Raw genomic sequence first — 17155 nt, 5'->3', positions numbered from 1 at the left:
GTGAATGGCCTCTGTGTGAGTGAATGGCCTCTGTGTGAGTGAATGGCCTCTGTGTGAGTGAGTGGCCTCTGTGTGAGGGGCCTGTAACATAAAGAGTCTCCTTTATACCGTTCCCAAGAGGCGGCCTCTCTCCTTCATTACCACAGTGTATGGGGAGACGGGAAAAGGTACATGTCAGGGCCTGTATGTGTGACATCTTAGTATTACCTGCCTGTCTCTTCCCCTGTCACGTAATGCCTTAGTCCCGTAATATATTGTGTGTGTGTGTGTGTGCATATATATATATATATATATATTAGCGCCATTGCTGCACATAGCGTGTCGCAGCAGTAATACACGTATGCATGTGTCTTTATATAGCGCTATTGCTGTACATAGCACGTCACAGCAGTAATACACGTATGTATGGCTGGCTTTATTTATATAGCGCCATTAATATACATAGCGCGTCACAGCAGTAATACTCGGGACAATTATATAAATAACAAATAACAAATAATGCAAATAACAGATCACGGGAAGAAGCACTTCAGACATAAAAGTAACATTTAGGAAAATGAGTCCCTGCTCCGAAGAGCTTACAAGCTAATTGGTGGGTAGGAAGAACGTACAGAGACAGTAGGAGGGCGTTCTGGTAAGTGCGTATCTCAGCAGATTGTGAAAGTTTTTGTTTTTTAAATTTAAACCACTTTTTTTTCCGGGGTGCGCTGATTTTTCCTTCAACACTTAAACTATTTGGACTGGGAACGGTCCCTTTTCATGCAGCACCCACACTGAATATTGAGTTACATCTATCCTTAGCTTAGCGCTTTCCTTACAATTGTATATTCAGTTATTGTTTTCTTTTACAATCACTGGGGATTTATGCAACTTACATATTGCATGACAAGTGATCCCATGCCATATCATTGTTATATTATTTACCCTCTGAAAGAAGGTTGCTGTGTCCGGCCGAAATGTTAGTTTTCTTTGACTAAATAACATTTGCTGAAATATCTGTATACATTTATCATATTGTTCTGTGGAATTACAGGATGTTCCTGTAGCAGTGTTCAGGAGCACTGCCCACTACCAGCATGGATAGAGGAGCACTGCCCACTACCAGCATGGACAGAGGAGCACTGCCCACTACCAGCATGGACAGAGGAGCACTGCCCACTACCAGCATGGACAGAGGAGCACTGCCCACTACCAGCATGGATCCACGCTTGTTAAGTGAGTATTGTAGATATTTTGATGGGTCTGAAATCTGCAACAAGGGGATATCTGGTTGTTTTGCAGTTATGGGAGTCAAAAACCAAAACAAATTAATCTTCTGTTCTTATTGAGCCGCTAGCAGGTAAGATGTAATATGTCTTCATTAACTCTATTAATCAATTTCTGCCAGAAGGGCTTGTAAAACATTTATTTACAACTGGTATTATATTATACCAATATCAGAGAAGGTGAAATCACAAGAAGAACCCCCAAATCCCAGCTTTACATGATGGGTTTCCTTTTCTTATTGCCAGGTTTCCCAGTGGTTGTACTGGAGAGGTTAGAGATTAAGTCAGAGAGAGAACCGAACACTGAGGATCATGTGACCCAAATGAAGAGGGAAATAGATTCATTTCCTCCTGGTGGTAAGTAACTTATATCCTCATTTGTCTTTATTCAGTTTGTTTAACAAATAGACTGAAAAGTCTACAATATTGGGGAAAATAACATAAAAGCATGGATACAATTATAAGCTGCATGTTATAGTGAAAAACACACATGATTTGTCTAAGGTTAGATTGAGAATATTATTATTGAGGTTTGAACATTGGTAGCACCATATACTCCCAACATGTTTCCATCCCCCAGGGGTTAATAATAAAGTACAATCGGTTACCTACCTCCTCCCCTTAGGAATCAGTATACAGTATTTCTGTATAGTGATATCACAGGAAGAGTTCCCACTCCCAGCTTTACATGATGGATTTTCCTTTTCCTGTTGGCAGGTTTCCCAGTGATTGTACCAGAGACGTTAGAGATTAAGTCTGAGAAAGAAGAACCAAACACTGAGGCTCATCTAACCACAATAAAGAGTGAAATAGATTCATTTCCAGTTGGGGGTAAGTAACCTCATATCCTCACTTGTCTTTATTAAATTTGGATAAAACATGCACACAAGCCCCTGCAAGCTCAGAACCCAAACCCAGCACACTGTATATATGTGTAAAAAGAAGTGCTACTGGGATTGTGACGTAATGTGTACAACAAAATTCAACTTTAATTTAATTAATTTATAAAATGTACTTAAATGTCTACAATATTGTGGAAAATAACATTAAAGAATGGATACAATTTATAAGCTACATGTTATAGTGATAATCACACACATGATTTGTCTAAGGTTATATTGAGAATATTATTATTATTGAGGTTTGAACATTGGTAGCACCATAAACTCCCAACATGTTTACATCACTCGGGGTTAATAATAAAGTACAATCAGTTACCTACCCCATCCCCTTAGGAATCAGTATACAGTATTTCTGTATAGTGATATCACAGGAAGAGTTCCCACTCCCAGCTTTACATGATGGATTTTCCTTTTCTTGTTGGCAGGTTTCCCAGTGATTGTACCAGAGAGGTTAGAGATTAAGTCTGAGAAAGAAGAACCAAACACTGAGGCTCATCTAACCACAATAATGAGTGAATTAGTTACATTTTCTGAGCATGGTGAGTACTATAACCTCCTTTTGTGTTGGCAAAGGTTATCTGGTTACAAGTAGTATGGTCACCTCTAGGGAATATTCAGGGTTAATTGCTTTCATAGGAAGTCCCTGGGCCTGCTGATTATTCTGGAACTAACCACATGCAGCAGAGTTACAGGATACAAACAAGTATAAAGGTTAGAAATGCAGAGTTATGGGTCTCTGGCCATCAATGGAGCACGTTTAGAGAAAACAAAACACATTTTCAAGGGCACCTTCCACTGTTGGACCTGTGTATTCTGCCTGTGCTCTCAGACCCTGAATGCGAAGATAATGCAGAAGTTTCTCTCTGTTAATTTCTCTATTCTTCCCTTTCCTCTCTGACCATCACTTCATCTCTCTCACTTCTCCTTTTCGCTAAGAAGTCTCTGCTGACAACCTTGTAATGTACTACAATTCTGCCCTATCTTCCTCTCATGCTCTACATGCCCCTCTTCTCCGCAATTCTAACCCCAGACCAAAAATAAACTGCCATACATGCATTCTTCGCTCCTGCTCTCGCTCCTCTGAGTGCCCCAAGAGGAAAACTCACTCTCTCTGACATCCTCCACTACAAATATAATCTGGTTTCATCTCTTCCCTCTGAGGATCGGGCTTAGGCCACTCCTCCGTGACATGTGCTGTGACCCACCTGGCGCTGACAGGATCGTGCACAGGCACCGTCCATGGGTTGTAAGGCGCAGGATCCAAACACAAGTTAGCACTGACAGCAGAACAGCTGATTCATCTGGGACACCTGCAGTGCTAACCTCGTCCCGTGACGATCAAGTGATACAATAGTGATTATCGCATTCAGCTGTGCTCCTTGTCTTGGATTGGATCTACAATCAAGAGTCAATCATCTGCTTCAGCTGTGCACCTCTCATCCGACTGGTTCATCAACCTTTATATGCTCAGCGATCCCTGCTTCAAATCGGCTGAGCATAGTGTCTCTGCCTAGTGACGAAGTGCTGTCCACAAGCTTCTGCTGGCCTTTCCCTGCCTTGCTTGTCTTGCCTTGCATTACCTTGTCTTGCATTCCAGCTACCTTGACCCCGGACCCCTGCAAGCCTCGGCTTGGATATCTACGACTAATACCTTCTACTACCCTCGACCTTGGCTAAGTGACCTCATCTATCCTCTTGTCTCCTGCCCTCGATCACTGCGAGTATATCTACTACTTAACCTCTCCAAACCCTGACCCGGCTACACGACAACGAACCTGCACGCCGGACGTGGCCTCTCGGCTTCAGGTCGGTGTTTACTAATCCCCACCTCGGCCTCGCGGTCACGTCCTGTTTTTAGGTGAGCACTCGTTACAGTATGCTCAGCCCCGCAAATATGGACCCCCGCTGAGGTGGGTCGGGTCCTGACGTAGCACGCCAACATGTTCGAAAAACTGCGACTGTAGCTAGATCAGAATGACAAACGTATGGATCAGATTCAGGTCTCTGTACGATACACCGCAGAGCAGGTACAGCGTGCAGCGTTTAATCCTGCTCCCCGGAACAGAGTTCTACCCACGCAGCCTCAGAACTACGACTCTCTACGTCGAAACGCTGACTGTCGTGGTTTCTTAACCAATGTTTTATTCAGTTCGAACTTACCCCTTCTTGTTTTGTTTGTCAGTGGTCACATGTAGTGTATATTAACCCAAGTAGTCTCCCACCTACCTTTTACACTATATATTTCTGTGTTGTTGGGTTGGTATCATTAACTCTCTAGTACCATTGGATATCCAGGGGCCACAATTTTAAACCCATCAGTATAGAGTAAAGAGCACATTAATTAAGTAGTGATTAAAGTCAATTCTGCAAGTATTTTCTATTCGTCCATTTGCATTACAGATTTAAAACATTTGAGTTCTGTCTTTTTTTGTTTGTTAGAGAACTGCCTGAATGAGGAGCAGAACTCGGACTCTGATATGTCCCCGACACCCTGCGACCCAGAAGTGGCAAAAAGTAATGATTCCTGTCACATGTGTGACACGTGCAAGGAACCAGTGTCACATGACAGGGAATTTTCAGGCCTTGTACAGCACACAGCACAGACTGACTCTAAGTATGGTTCAAGCAAAAGATATGAGGGAGATTCAAGAAGTTGTTGTTGTACTCAGCTTTTTGTCTGTTGTAAATGTGGGAAAAGCTTCTCACCTTCACACCTTTGTGTCCACACTAGCAAGCAACCCTTTACCTGTACAGACTGTGGAAAAATCTTTTCACAGAAAAGCAGCCTGCTTACACACCAGTGTGGGAAAGAATGCAGTGAAAAGAGCCAACTCCTCAAACGGCAGAGGATTCATACAGGGAAGACATTTTTCACATGTACAGAGTGTGGGAAACAATTCTGTTCTAAGAACCACCTCATCAGACACGCGAAGATTCATACAGCGGAGAAACCGTTCACATGTACAGACTGTGGAAAAAGCTTTTCAAAGAAAAGCCAACTCCTCGCACACCAGATAATTCATACAGGGGAGAAACCTTTCACATGTACAGTGTGTGGGAAAAGCCTTTCACGGCAGAGCAGACTCCTCATGCACCAGAATATTCACACAGGAGAGAAACCTTTCACATGTACAGAGTGTGGGAAAACATTTTCATGGAAGAGCAGCCTCCACAAACACCAGATGATTCACACACGGGAGAAACAATTGAATATTAAGTACCTGGTTTTTTTGGGTTACCCTTCCCAATACCCACCCGAGATGTCTAACCACCCACCCTCTACCCACAACAAACCCCCCTCAGAAAGGAATGGGCAAATACTCTTGTAGCCAAATATGGCTACTAGCGCTTTTGCCCATTCAAATACAGTGTAAAACATTACAAATTAAAGCAATACATGTTTTACTTACCCCTGCCAGAATGCAGGCATCTTCTGCCTCTTCACCAACATGTAAGGGCCGATGCCCAACCGTTAAAACACCAATTATCTAAGATAATTAAGGGATTACTGGTGTGTTTTGGATTTTCCCCCCAACTAGTGTTTTATTATTTTTTTGAAAAACAAAGTGGGGGAGGGGTGGTGGGTGGGGTACAGAAAATAAAAAGGGTGGCATCCACATTGGGCTCCACGCAGGATGCGTACATTCATTTGTAAATATACACATGACCCAAAAATCTATTTGCCGAACCAAAAAATTTACTCGCCACCTAGTCCCGCTCCCAATCCCGCCCTGCTTGGGGTCGGCCACGAGGAGGTCGCCACGGGGTCAAATCCAGTCGCCACGGGCCTGTATTTGAATGGATTTGTGGAACACTGCACATGACTATGTATGTATATATGTATATGTATGTGTGTATGTATATATATGTATATGTATATATATATATATGTATATGTATATGTATATATATGTATATGTATATGTATATGTATATGTATATATATATGTATATATATATGTATATATATATATATATATGTATATATATATGTATATATATATATATATATATATATATATATATATATATATATATATATATATATATAGTGTGTAAAAAAGGAAAGAAAAAGAAACAGGCGCACACCTAGTACACGATTCCTAGAGCATCGGCGGAATATTATCCATGGATGCCAAACACACAGCCTGTCACGTCACTTCTGCACGAATCACAGTAAAGATCCAAAATCACTCTCTGTTATGGGCATTGAGTTCATTCCCCCCTCCAATATGGGAGGAGACCGTTTTCAGAAGTTATGTACACGAGAAACATACTGGATGTATATTTTAGATACAACACATCCCAAGCGACATAATGACCATATTGACATCAGTACCATAGTTTGAACACTCTATATGGGTGGTCCTCCAGAGGTCTGGTTTGAATGCGTAGCATTCCCTATGGGCTATGGTCGTTCAGCTGGTCAATATGATTCACCTTAATATTACAGTTTTTATGCTATAGAGAGTTTAGCCTGTAGGATACAAGGCATATTGCATTGCACGATTTAAGTTCACGAATGGTCACTCAACAATATTAATTCATAACATTTATTAATTTATGTATATCATATATTACATCTAAAAAAAATTGTTCACACTGTAATCAAAATCAGACACACATCACATAGATTTATTTATTTATATCACTTCACATTTTTCCAATTATCAACACTATATTTAATACACAATAAAACACATCTTTATACACAATTGTGAGCATACTTCCATTCTGTCCTTGCTTTGGATCCATCTAATTCACCTCCTCTGACTCCATGCTGGAATCTACAAGATAGGTAATTATGTTGGGAAATTCACATTATACATTGTTATATGACCCTTAATACATAAGGGTGAATAAACCCTCACTACAACTGACAATTTCTTAGAATCTATTTACTGCTCCTTTAAATTTACATTTATATTAATTAAATTGATATTATCTAATATCATTTTATATCATCTAATACTCATTTGATGTGGGGATATTTGATGCTTGTTATCTCTGTCTCATTGAGGCTAAATCATTATGTAGTTTAACAATTTTATATTTATAATAATTACATAAATTATCTTTATATATAATGTTTAGGTATATTATTTAATTCACAAATACATAAGTAACAATAATTTTAGTTATACTTTTACTATATAGATATAATCTTTTTTGTATATTCTTTTGAATTTATTAATTTATATATAAACACTAAGCTCCTTTGTAGAATACTATTGATCATCTAACTATTCATCAATATTAAATGTCATAAATAAGGTTGTAATATTAAGGTTTCATTATTTTTTCTCTTTGACCATGATAACATTATATGTATATTTTCATTTACTTCCATCTGCACTTTTTCTTTTAATTTTTAACTGCTTGTTGCCTTGTGCTCAATGGGTTAATCATAATGCAATGTGTATATATGCATTCATCTGTCTTAATTGGTGTCACCATGTGTGTTCTATCAAATGAATAATTTATTAATTTATTGGCTAATTATGTGTAAACACCTCCCTATCAATATCATGGACTGCCGTTTAGAGGGTAACCCCTGAAGAAGTCATCATCGATGACGAAACGCGTAGGGCGTGGCTAAGATTGCGGCCGCCATTTGCCCACGAACATTGTTGCTGTCTACAGCCAAACTTTGGCTCTTGTGTGTGTTTCACGGCCGGTTTACTACTAATCAAAGGACCTTCCAAGCACTGCTCCCTGGAGGGACCCGTCCCGGTGAACACTGAATGCGAGGAGTTCTGCTTCCGGTTTCTGCCGCACGAAGGAGGGTCACGCGACGACGCCACTAACCTGAGCCGGACGCTGATGATCGAGCTGTTGGCACGTGAGAGCCTATCTCATACACGCTATTGATTGCTGTACCTTTGTGAGTGGGCATTTTATAGATTTTATGTTCCTATAATACAATTTTATTATGGTAATGCACTAGGTGTGCGCCTGTTTCTTTTTCTTTCCTTTTTTCCAGATATGATTAGGGACTGGTGATCCCTTTGAAGCGGGCTTCAAGAACCTTGTGCTACTGCCATTGGAACAGGACTGTGTTTATTGAAGGTTTTTTTAATTTTTCAATTTTTACTTTTCAATTTTTGGTATTATTTTTATTATTTTTTTATTAAATAATTTAGATTTTTATATATTTTTTAGGGATCGATTGTTGAGTATTGCATTTATATTTTATTTATTCATTGTTTTATCATAGCGTATCAGCCCATGTCTAGCCGCCCCACTAAATATTTTCATGATTAGCTATTGGTTCTTTTAGTATTTACTTTAGTCAGGTTATACTAGAGGCGCTACTTCAATTCTTCGTTTGTTCTCATATATATATGTGTGTATATGTATATGTGTCAGTACACATAAGTCAGGTCCAGTCCCACAGCTTAGACCAGGTTGGGTTTTGCCATACATTTGTCTCCCAGGTTGTCAGAAAACTATTGTATCTATCGTGGATTAGACTAGGGTGTCTCTCCATAGTCATTATTCTATTCATGTTGTGCTTTGCTGTTGTGATGGGTGGGGGGTTGTTCTGCTTCCAATATTTTGCAATCATTAATTTGGCTGCTGAGAGAATTTGTGTTGTTAAATGGTTTGCCTTCCTCTCAAGACCCTCTATTGGCTTTAACAGAAGCCCGGTTTCCATATCCCATATTGGGTCTAGCCCTAGTACCCCTTTTATTAGTCTTCTGATCCTTCCCCAGAAAATAATTATCTTGGGGGCAGGACCACCATATCTGATTTTGAACGTGCCCAATTGTCCGCAAATTGCGCCAACACGTGGGGGAAGTTAGTGGGGAAAAATGTGTGGACGTGTTGGTGCGTAGTACCACCTGCGTGGGACGTTCAGGTTTGTTTCCCTAACCGCTAAGCAACGAGTGGCTCTGGCTATTCTTTTGTATATTTGCTCCCAGTCCCCATCTACTAGCGGGTTATCTATGTCCCTTTCTCATTCTGACATATGTGTGTGTTTGTCCCCCGTATTGATGTAATAAAATCTGGTAAAATTGAGCGATTGTCCCTTTGTGGTAGTCGCCTATCTGGAACAGGTTCTCCATAGTGGTGAGGGATCTAATCCAGGTGTGGTTTGGCTGTATTGAGGAGACGGTGTTTAATCCGCATATATTGAGATATTTGCGATGTCGGGATACCGTATTCCTCTTTTAATTCAGAGAATGACGTAATCCGGCCTCCTGTCCGAGTTTGGCGGGCACGGAAAGCAGGAAGCGGCAGCCACCCATTCAAGGTCACTCGCCCGCCCAGGCAGTCCCTCGCCCAGCAAGGCAGTCACGCAGTCACTCGCCCGCCCAGGCAGTCACGCAGTCACTCGCCCAGGCAGTCACGCAGTCACTCGCCCGCCCAGGCAGTCACGCAGTCACTCGCCTGCCCAGGCAGTCAAGCAGTCACTCGCCCGCCCAGGCAGTCACTCGCCCGCCCAAGCAGTCACGCACTCGCCCACCCAGGCAGTCACGCAGTCACTCGCCCGCCCAGGCAGTCACGCAGTCACTCGCCCACCCAGGCAGTCACTCGCCCGCCCAAGCAGTCACGCACTCGCCCACCCAGGCAGTCACGCAGTCACTCGCCCGCCCAAGCGGCCACGCAGTCACTCGCCCACCCAAGCGGCCGCGCAGTCACTCGCCCACCCAGGCAGTCACGCAGTCACTCGCCCACCCAGGCAGTCACTCGCCCACCCAGGCAGTCACGCAGTCACTCGCCCACCCAGGCAGTCACTCGCCCACCCAGGCAGTCACGCAGTCACTCGCCCACCCAGGCAGTCACGCAGTCACTCACCCACCCAGGCCGTCACTCGCCCACCCAGGCAGTCACGCAGTCACTCGCCCACCCAGGCAGTCACGCAGTCACTCGCCCACCCAGGCCGTCACTCGCCCACCCAGGCAGTCACGCAGTCACTCGCCCACCCAGGCAGTCACTCGCCCACCCAGGCAGTCACGCAGTCACTCGCCCACCCAGGCTGTCACGCAGTTACTCGCCCACCCAGGCAGTCACGCAGTCACTCGCCACCCAGGCAGTCACACAGCCATACTTAACACCCTCCCCCCCACCCCCAGGCCCAAACTGAATCCCCCCAGGCCTTCTGTCACATTGGATTTAGCATTGGGTACCTTTGTATTTGGTTGAAAATCTAAAAATAAACAGATTGCATTGCAATGTTTTTTTCCGTATTACAATAAGAAGAAAACAGTTAAGTAAAAGTTACGCACTAAAAAAATCTTTTCCCGTGGCGGGTGCGCTATGGGTTCGGGTGTGGGGGGGGCGTGCTCCTTCCATTTGTCCTGGGCGCCATGATTCCTGGTGGCAGCCCTACATGCCTTTCCCATCAAGGATCTAGAGCCCCAATTTGGGGATCGGTTCCTGCAAATTGGTTACCAAATGTATTTTCATTTTTAATATGTAGTTTCTGTGATCGTTCTAGCAAATTGTTATTTTGCATCAAGAATCAGTTTAACTTTTTTTTTTACTTCAAACACACATTTTCAAAGACTTGTGTGGTGCTGATTTGGTTGAAACTTCTGGCAGCTCTAAGGCCAGGTCCAGTGACGTCACCCGCTTAAAGCAGACGCGTTTTTTGGCCATGGTACGCGCGCCGCCTGGAGGCGTGCCAGTGACGTCACAGAGCTGGTTTGCCCTCATTGGGCCAACCATTCACGTGACCTGTCTGTCGCGCCGAGAAATCAGTTTAACTGATTCTCACACAATGCGCGCCCCCTCCTGCTTCCGCGCAGACGCGCCCGCACGCGAACACTGCCTTAAGGCAGTCTGTTCACTCAGCGTGCGGACGCCTCCGCACGGGCTGCAGTACCATGGCCCAACCTAAGTTCGGCTAGCAGAAAGATTCCCACAAAATGTCATCAGAATCGGTCAAGGTGTTTGGCCTGTGGCGAGAGAACACTACTTCCCCCCACCTCACCCCTACTCCCCCCCCTCACCCCTACTCCCCCCCCCTCACCCCTACTCCCCCCCTCACCCCTACTCCCCCCCTCACCCCTACTCCCCCCCCCTCACCCCTACTCCCCCCCCCTCACCCCTACTCCCCCCCCCCTCACCCCTACTCCCCCCCCCTCACCCCTACTCCCCCCCCCCTCACCCCTACTCCCCCCCCTCACCCCTATTCCCCCCCCCTCACCCCTACTCCCCCCCCCACCCCTACTCCCCCCCCCCTCACCCCTACTCCCCCCCTCACCCCTACTCCCCCCCTCACCCCTACTCCCCCCCCTCCCCCCTACTCCCCCCCCTCCCCCCTACTCCCCTCCCCCCTACTCCCCCCCTACTTCATCCCTACTCCCCCCCCTCATCCCTACTCCCCCCCCATCCCTATTTCCCTTCCCCCCTCCCTATTTCCCTTCCCCCCCTATTCCCCTCCCCCCCCTATTCCCCTCCCCCCCCCCTATTCGCCTCCCCCCCCTATTCCCCTCCCCCCCCTATTCCCCTCCCCCCCCCTATTCCCCTCCCCCCCCTATTCCCCTCCCCCCCTCCCCCCCTATTCTCCTCCCCCCCTCCCCCCCTATTCTCCTCCCCCCCTATTCTCCCCCCCCCCCCCCGCTCTCACCCCTTCCTCCTCTCCCCCTCTCACCCCTACCTCCTCTCCCCCTCTCCCCCCTACTTTCTCCTCCCCGTCCCCCTACTTCTCTCCCCAGGTTTATTTACTACTTTTACTTATATCAACATTGGGCGAAATGGAGGAACTGAAGCAGCTTTACTGCAATATATTAAGGACCAAGAGGAGTATACACATCCACATGCAGAAGTAACTCTCTCTCCCTAGCACAGTCTCTGGGAAATGTTACTGTGTTGCTTCTATGTGCCACTTGATCTCTATAAAAACTACAACTCCCATGATCCCCTGCGTGTGAGCATGCGCAGTAGGACACAGGGCTGTGACCTGGATGTAGCCGGCAGGGAGGGGAGGAAATGAGTTCTGCACAGAAAGTCCTGTCAGGAATGTAACGTGTCTGTGACTGATATAACCAGAGACATGTTACTGATGTTGGATTAACCCCTTACTGTGTGTGACACAGACAGGGGACAGGAAGGAAGAAGGTGTCTTCAGCAAGACCCCAACCTGAGAGGGGACCGGAACCCCCTGTGAAGCTAGTTGGGTGACGGAGGACCAGATAGAGTGCGACACAGGAAGTTCCGGAAGTGATGTCAGAGGCTGGCTGGGTGCAGCACAGGGACGGGAGTATCTTTCCCTGGCCCCTCTGTGTGAGTGAGTGGCCTCTGTGTGAGTGAGTGGCCTCTGTGTGAGTGAATGGCCTCTGTGGGAATGAATGGCCTCTGTGGGAATGAATGGCCTCTGTGGGAGTGAATGGCCTCTGTGTGAATGAGTGGCCTCTGTGTGAGTGAGTGGCCTCTGAGTGAGGGGCCTCCTCTGCCTGTAACATAAAGAGTCTCCTTTATACCGTTCCCAAGAGGCGGCCTCTCTCCTTCATTACCACAGTGTATGGGGAGACGGGAAAAGGTACATGTCAGTGCCTGTATGTGTGACATGTTAGTATTACCTGCCTGTCTCTTCCCCTGTCACGTAATGTCTTGGGCCCGTAATATATTGCATATGTAGTGTGTGTATATATATATATATATGTGTGTGTGTGTAAGGCAGTATATATATACCCACACAATTACGTTATTGTGAAATAATTTTTATTGAATTTCAGCCAATTTTATTAAGTTTAACTAAACCAATGTTGGGGCAGGACACCGCAGCCTTTATAAAGGTGGGGCACCTCACTTTGATGAAGGTTTCTGTGCCCGGCCGAAACGTTGGTTTTCTTTGACTAAATAACATTTGTTGATATATCTTTAAACATTTATTATATTATTCCGTGGAATTGCAGGATGTTCCTGCCAGGTACAAAGAGGCTGAATGAGATCAACCGGAGGTGACTGATAAGGAAGAAAATGAGGAGGATGAGGGTGGGAAGGATGAAGCCCCCCCCGCCCCCTATTTATATGGGGAGAGGAAGTTACTGCGCTGTTAACTCTGCATTACCCACTTCTCACCGTATCAAATAGAAAAGGGAGGCGGTGTCAGTATGGAGCAGAACTGCTGGACCTGAGAAAGTATCGGGAACATTTATCAAAGTCTCTCTGATACCAAACGGGAGCACCAGCGATATCTGCTTTTTATTTATACTATAGCACTGTGCAGTGTGTTACTATGTGGCACTGAGAGGACATTGCTATTCTTATGGCTGTTGACTCTTTATACTGTGGATTTTATGCAAGGTAGTTATGTTATAATATTATCCTGAGCCATTCATGTATTTTGCAGTGTTTGAAATTAAATTCCTGTTTTGAAGACGGAGAATATGATTGTTTGGTGTCCCTGTCTCTCTGACTCCTTTGGGGCTGTTTTGTGTTAATTATCCCAAGCTTGAACGTTTATACTAAATGCTGTATATTTGTCCCCAAATTAACCCAGATCGTACTAATTACATTTCTTCTTTTATACAGACATAGCTGTCATCCAACAAATATAAATCAAGGAACCTCCTTTCTCAGCATCTTCAGAGGAGCACTGCCCGCTACCAGCATGGACAAAGGAGCACTGCCCGCTACCAGCATGGACAGAGGAGCACTGCCCGCTACCAGCATGGACAGAGGAGCACTGCCCGCTACCAGCATGGACAGAGGAGCACTGCCCACTACCAGCATGGACAGAGGAGCACTGCCCACTACCAGCATGGACAGAGGAGCACTGCCCACTACCAGCATGGACAGAGGAGCACTGCCCACTAACAGCATGGACAGAGGAGCACTGCCCACTACCAGCATGGACAGAGGAGCACTGCCCACTGCCAGCATGGACAGAGGAGCACTGCCCGCTACCAGCATGGACAGAGGAGCACTGCCCGCTACCAGCATGGACAGAGGAGCACTGCCCGCTACCAGCATGGACAGAGGAGCACTGCCCGCTACCAGCATGGACAGAGGAGCACTGCCCGCTACCAGCATGGACAGAGGAGCACTGCCCACTACCAGCATGGACAGAGGAGCACTGCCCACTACCAGCATGGACAGAGGAGCACTGCCCACTCCCAGCATGGATAGAGGAGCACTGCCCGCTACCAGCATGGACAGAGGAGCACTGCCCGCTACCAGCATGGACAGAGGAGCACTGCCCGCTACCAGCATGGACAGAGGAGCACTGCCCGCTACCAGCATGGACAGAGGAGCACTGCCCGCTACCAGCATGGACAGAGGAGCACTGCCCACTACCAGCATGGACAGAGGAGCACTGCCCACTACCAGCATGGACAGAGGAGCACTGCCCACTACCAGCATGGACAGAGGAGCACTGCCCACTACCAGCATGGACAGAGGAGCACTGCCCACTACCAGCATGGACAGAGGAGCACTGCCCACTGCCAGCATGGAAAGAGGAGCACTGCCCGCTGCCAGCATGGAAAGAGGAGCACTGCCCGCTACCAGCATGGACAGAGGAGCACTGCCCACTACCAGCATGGACAGCGGAGCACTGCCCACTGCCAGCATGGACAGGGGAGCACTGCCCGCTACCAGCATGGACAGAGGAGCACTGCCCGCTACCAGCATGGACAGAGGAGCACTGCCCACTACCAGCATGGACAGAGGAGCACTGCCCACTACCAGCATGGATCCACGCTTGTTAAGTGAGTATTGTAGATATTTTGATGGCTCTGAAATCTGCATCGAGGGGATATCTGTTTTTTTTGCAGTTGAGTCAAACACCAAAACTAATTAATCTTGTGTTCTTATTGAGCCGCTAGCAGGTAAGATCTCATATGTCTTCATTAACTCTATTAATCAATTTCTGCCAGAAGGGCTAGTAAAACATTTCTTTACATTTTATTATACCAATATCAGAGAAGGTGAAATCACAAGAAGAGCTCCAAATCCCAGCTTTACGTGATGGATTTTCCTTTTCTTATTGGCAGGTGTCCCAGTGGTTGTACTGGAGAGGTTAGAGATTAAGTCAGAGAGAGAACCGAACACTGAGGATCATCTGACCCCAATAAAGAGAGAAATGGATACATTTCCTGTTAGTGGTAAGTAACCTTATATCCTCACTTGTCTTTATTCAATTTGTTTAACAAATAGACTAAAATGTCTACAATATTGGGGAAAATAACATGAAAGCATGGATACAATTATAAGCTGCATGTTATAGTGATAAACACACATGGTGTTCAAGGTTATATTGAGAATATTATTATCATTATTGAGGTTTGAACATTGGTAGCACCATAAACTCCAACATATTTTCAGCACTCGGGGGTAAAAACACTCATCCCTCAGGGTTAATAATCACGTACAATCAGTTACCTATCCCCTCCCCTTAGGAATCAGTATACAGTATTTCTGTATAGTGATATCACAGGAAGAGTTCCCACTCCCAGCTTTACATGATGGATTTTCCTTTTCTTGTTGGCAGGTTTCCCAGTGATTGTACCAGAGAGGTTAGAGATTAAGTCTAAGAGAGAAGAACCAAACACTGAGGCTCATCTAACCACAATAAAGAGAGAAATAGATTCATTTCCAGTTGGGGGTAAGTAACCTTATATCCTCACTTGTCTTTATTCAATTTGAATAAAACATGCACACAAGCCCTGCAAGCTCAGCACACAAGCCCAGCACACCGTATATATATATATGTGTCTAAAGAAGTGGTATTGGGATTGTGTCCTAATATGTACAACAACATTAAATAAACTTTAATTTAATAAATTTTAAAATGTACTGAAATGTCTACAATATTGGGGAAAGAATCTATTTGCCAATTGCAAAAGGGCTGGAGGCCTTTGTGACTGGATACACACACAGCACCACTCGCTGCTGACTTCCCGGGAAGCTTTGGCACCACGCCCTGACACTGCTAATCTTGATCTGGTGGAACGGACAGACCTGGTACACGAAAGAAACGACACACACGTATTGTTTCAAATCCTTCGCCTCAGTTTATTTAGCATAACGTAAAAAGATTTATACAGAAAAAAGAAAGCATTGGTAAGAGGCATAAATAAGGTTATAAGCGTGCATGATTTAGGGGCAAGACATGTTAGTGGGGTGATATAGGGGCGTAAATATCCCAGGACAGGCACTGTCTGAAATACATAACATTCTCACTAACTACGTTATCTACAGCCTTGGTTTCCATGGCAGCTATGTGGGGTGAGCCGGCTTCCCAGGGAACTTCCTACTACAGATAAACAGTAAAAAGCTGACTACATGAGAAAATATATTTTAGCTAGCAATTGCAGACAAAATGGAGGGTTTGACACAAATGCAGATTCATGCCTTCTCTACTGTGCCTAACAATAACATTAAAGCATGGATACAATTACACGCTGCATGTTCTAGTGAAAAACAAATACATGATTTGTCTAAGGCAGTGTTTCCCAAATGGGGTTCCACCATGGCTCTCCACCCCCCACTCCCCCATTGCGGCTGTGGAGAGGGTGAGCAGCCACGAAGAGACAGGCTGTTTGCTCCACTGAGGCTCTTGCGGGAAGCCCCGGCTCTGCACGCTTGTTCGGGGAAGATGCCGCTAGCGCACCTGGCTGACCGGTGCCAAAAGCTGCCGGTGAAGAAAGTGGAGAGCGAGGTGCATGAGAAGGGAGGGTGGCGGTTACAGCGAGCGCCGGAGCAGGAGAGGAGGGCGCATGGGATATCTACTTATAAGGAAAGTGTATGGCAGTATAGAAAGGTGAGTGAGCAGGGGAGGTGTATAGGAAGGAGTGAGGTGTATGTACATAGTGTGTGTGTGTGTGTGTGTGTGTGTGTGTGTATATATATATATGTGTATGTGTGTGTGTATATATATATATATATAAACAAACATCACAACTTGCACTCAATGTACTGGTTCATATAGACAGGTGCTAGTCTCAAATAATAGAAAAACAACTGTGGAAAGCGTAAATAAAAAACACAGTCTGAGGTTATTTTGAAACAGAATAACACGTGAATTTATTC

The 17155-nt window shown here is 45.4% G+C and overlaps 2 protein-coding genes across 2 annotated transcripts in view; both read left to right on the top strand.

The window, feature by feature from the left end:
* The window catches only part of LOC142472708 (uncharacterized), a 201745-nt gene that overhangs the window by 40003 nt on the left and 144587 nt on the right, over positions 1-17155 (top strand). The gene's annotated exons all lie outside the window — the stretch shown is intronic.
* Positions 1-17155, top strand: part of LOC142472577 (uncharacterized) — a 43646-nt gene that overhangs the window by 18500 nt on the left and 7991 nt on the right. The window contains exons 7-16 of the mRNA XM_075579644.1: positions 1047-1215; positions 1512-1622; positions 1983-2096; positions 2593-2706; positions 4607-5495; positions 10718-10775; positions 12268-12407; positions 13655-14832; positions 15118-15228; positions 15615-15728. Coding sequence (XP_075435759.1) covers positions 1047-1215; positions 1512-1622; positions 1983-2096; positions 2593-2706; positions 4607-5495; positions 10718-10775; positions 12268-12407; positions 13655-14832; positions 15118-15228; positions 15615-15728 — 2998 coding nt within the window. The remainder of the gene's footprint in view (positions 1-1046; positions 1216-1511; positions 1623-1982; positions 2097-2592; positions 2707-4606; positions 5496-10717; positions 10776-12267; positions 12408-13654; positions 14833-15117; positions 15229-15614; positions 15729-17155) is intronic.

Source organism: Ascaphus truei, chromosome 22 (genome assembly GCF_040206685.1).
Source record: "Ascaphus truei isolate aAscTru1 chromosome 22, aAscTru1.hap1, whole genome shotgun sequence".
Classification (NCBI taxonomy): Eukaryota; Metazoa; Chordata; class Amphibia; order Anura; family Ascaphidae; genus Ascaphus; species Ascaphus truei.
This window is presented reverse-complemented; position numbering and strand designations above follow the sequence as displayed.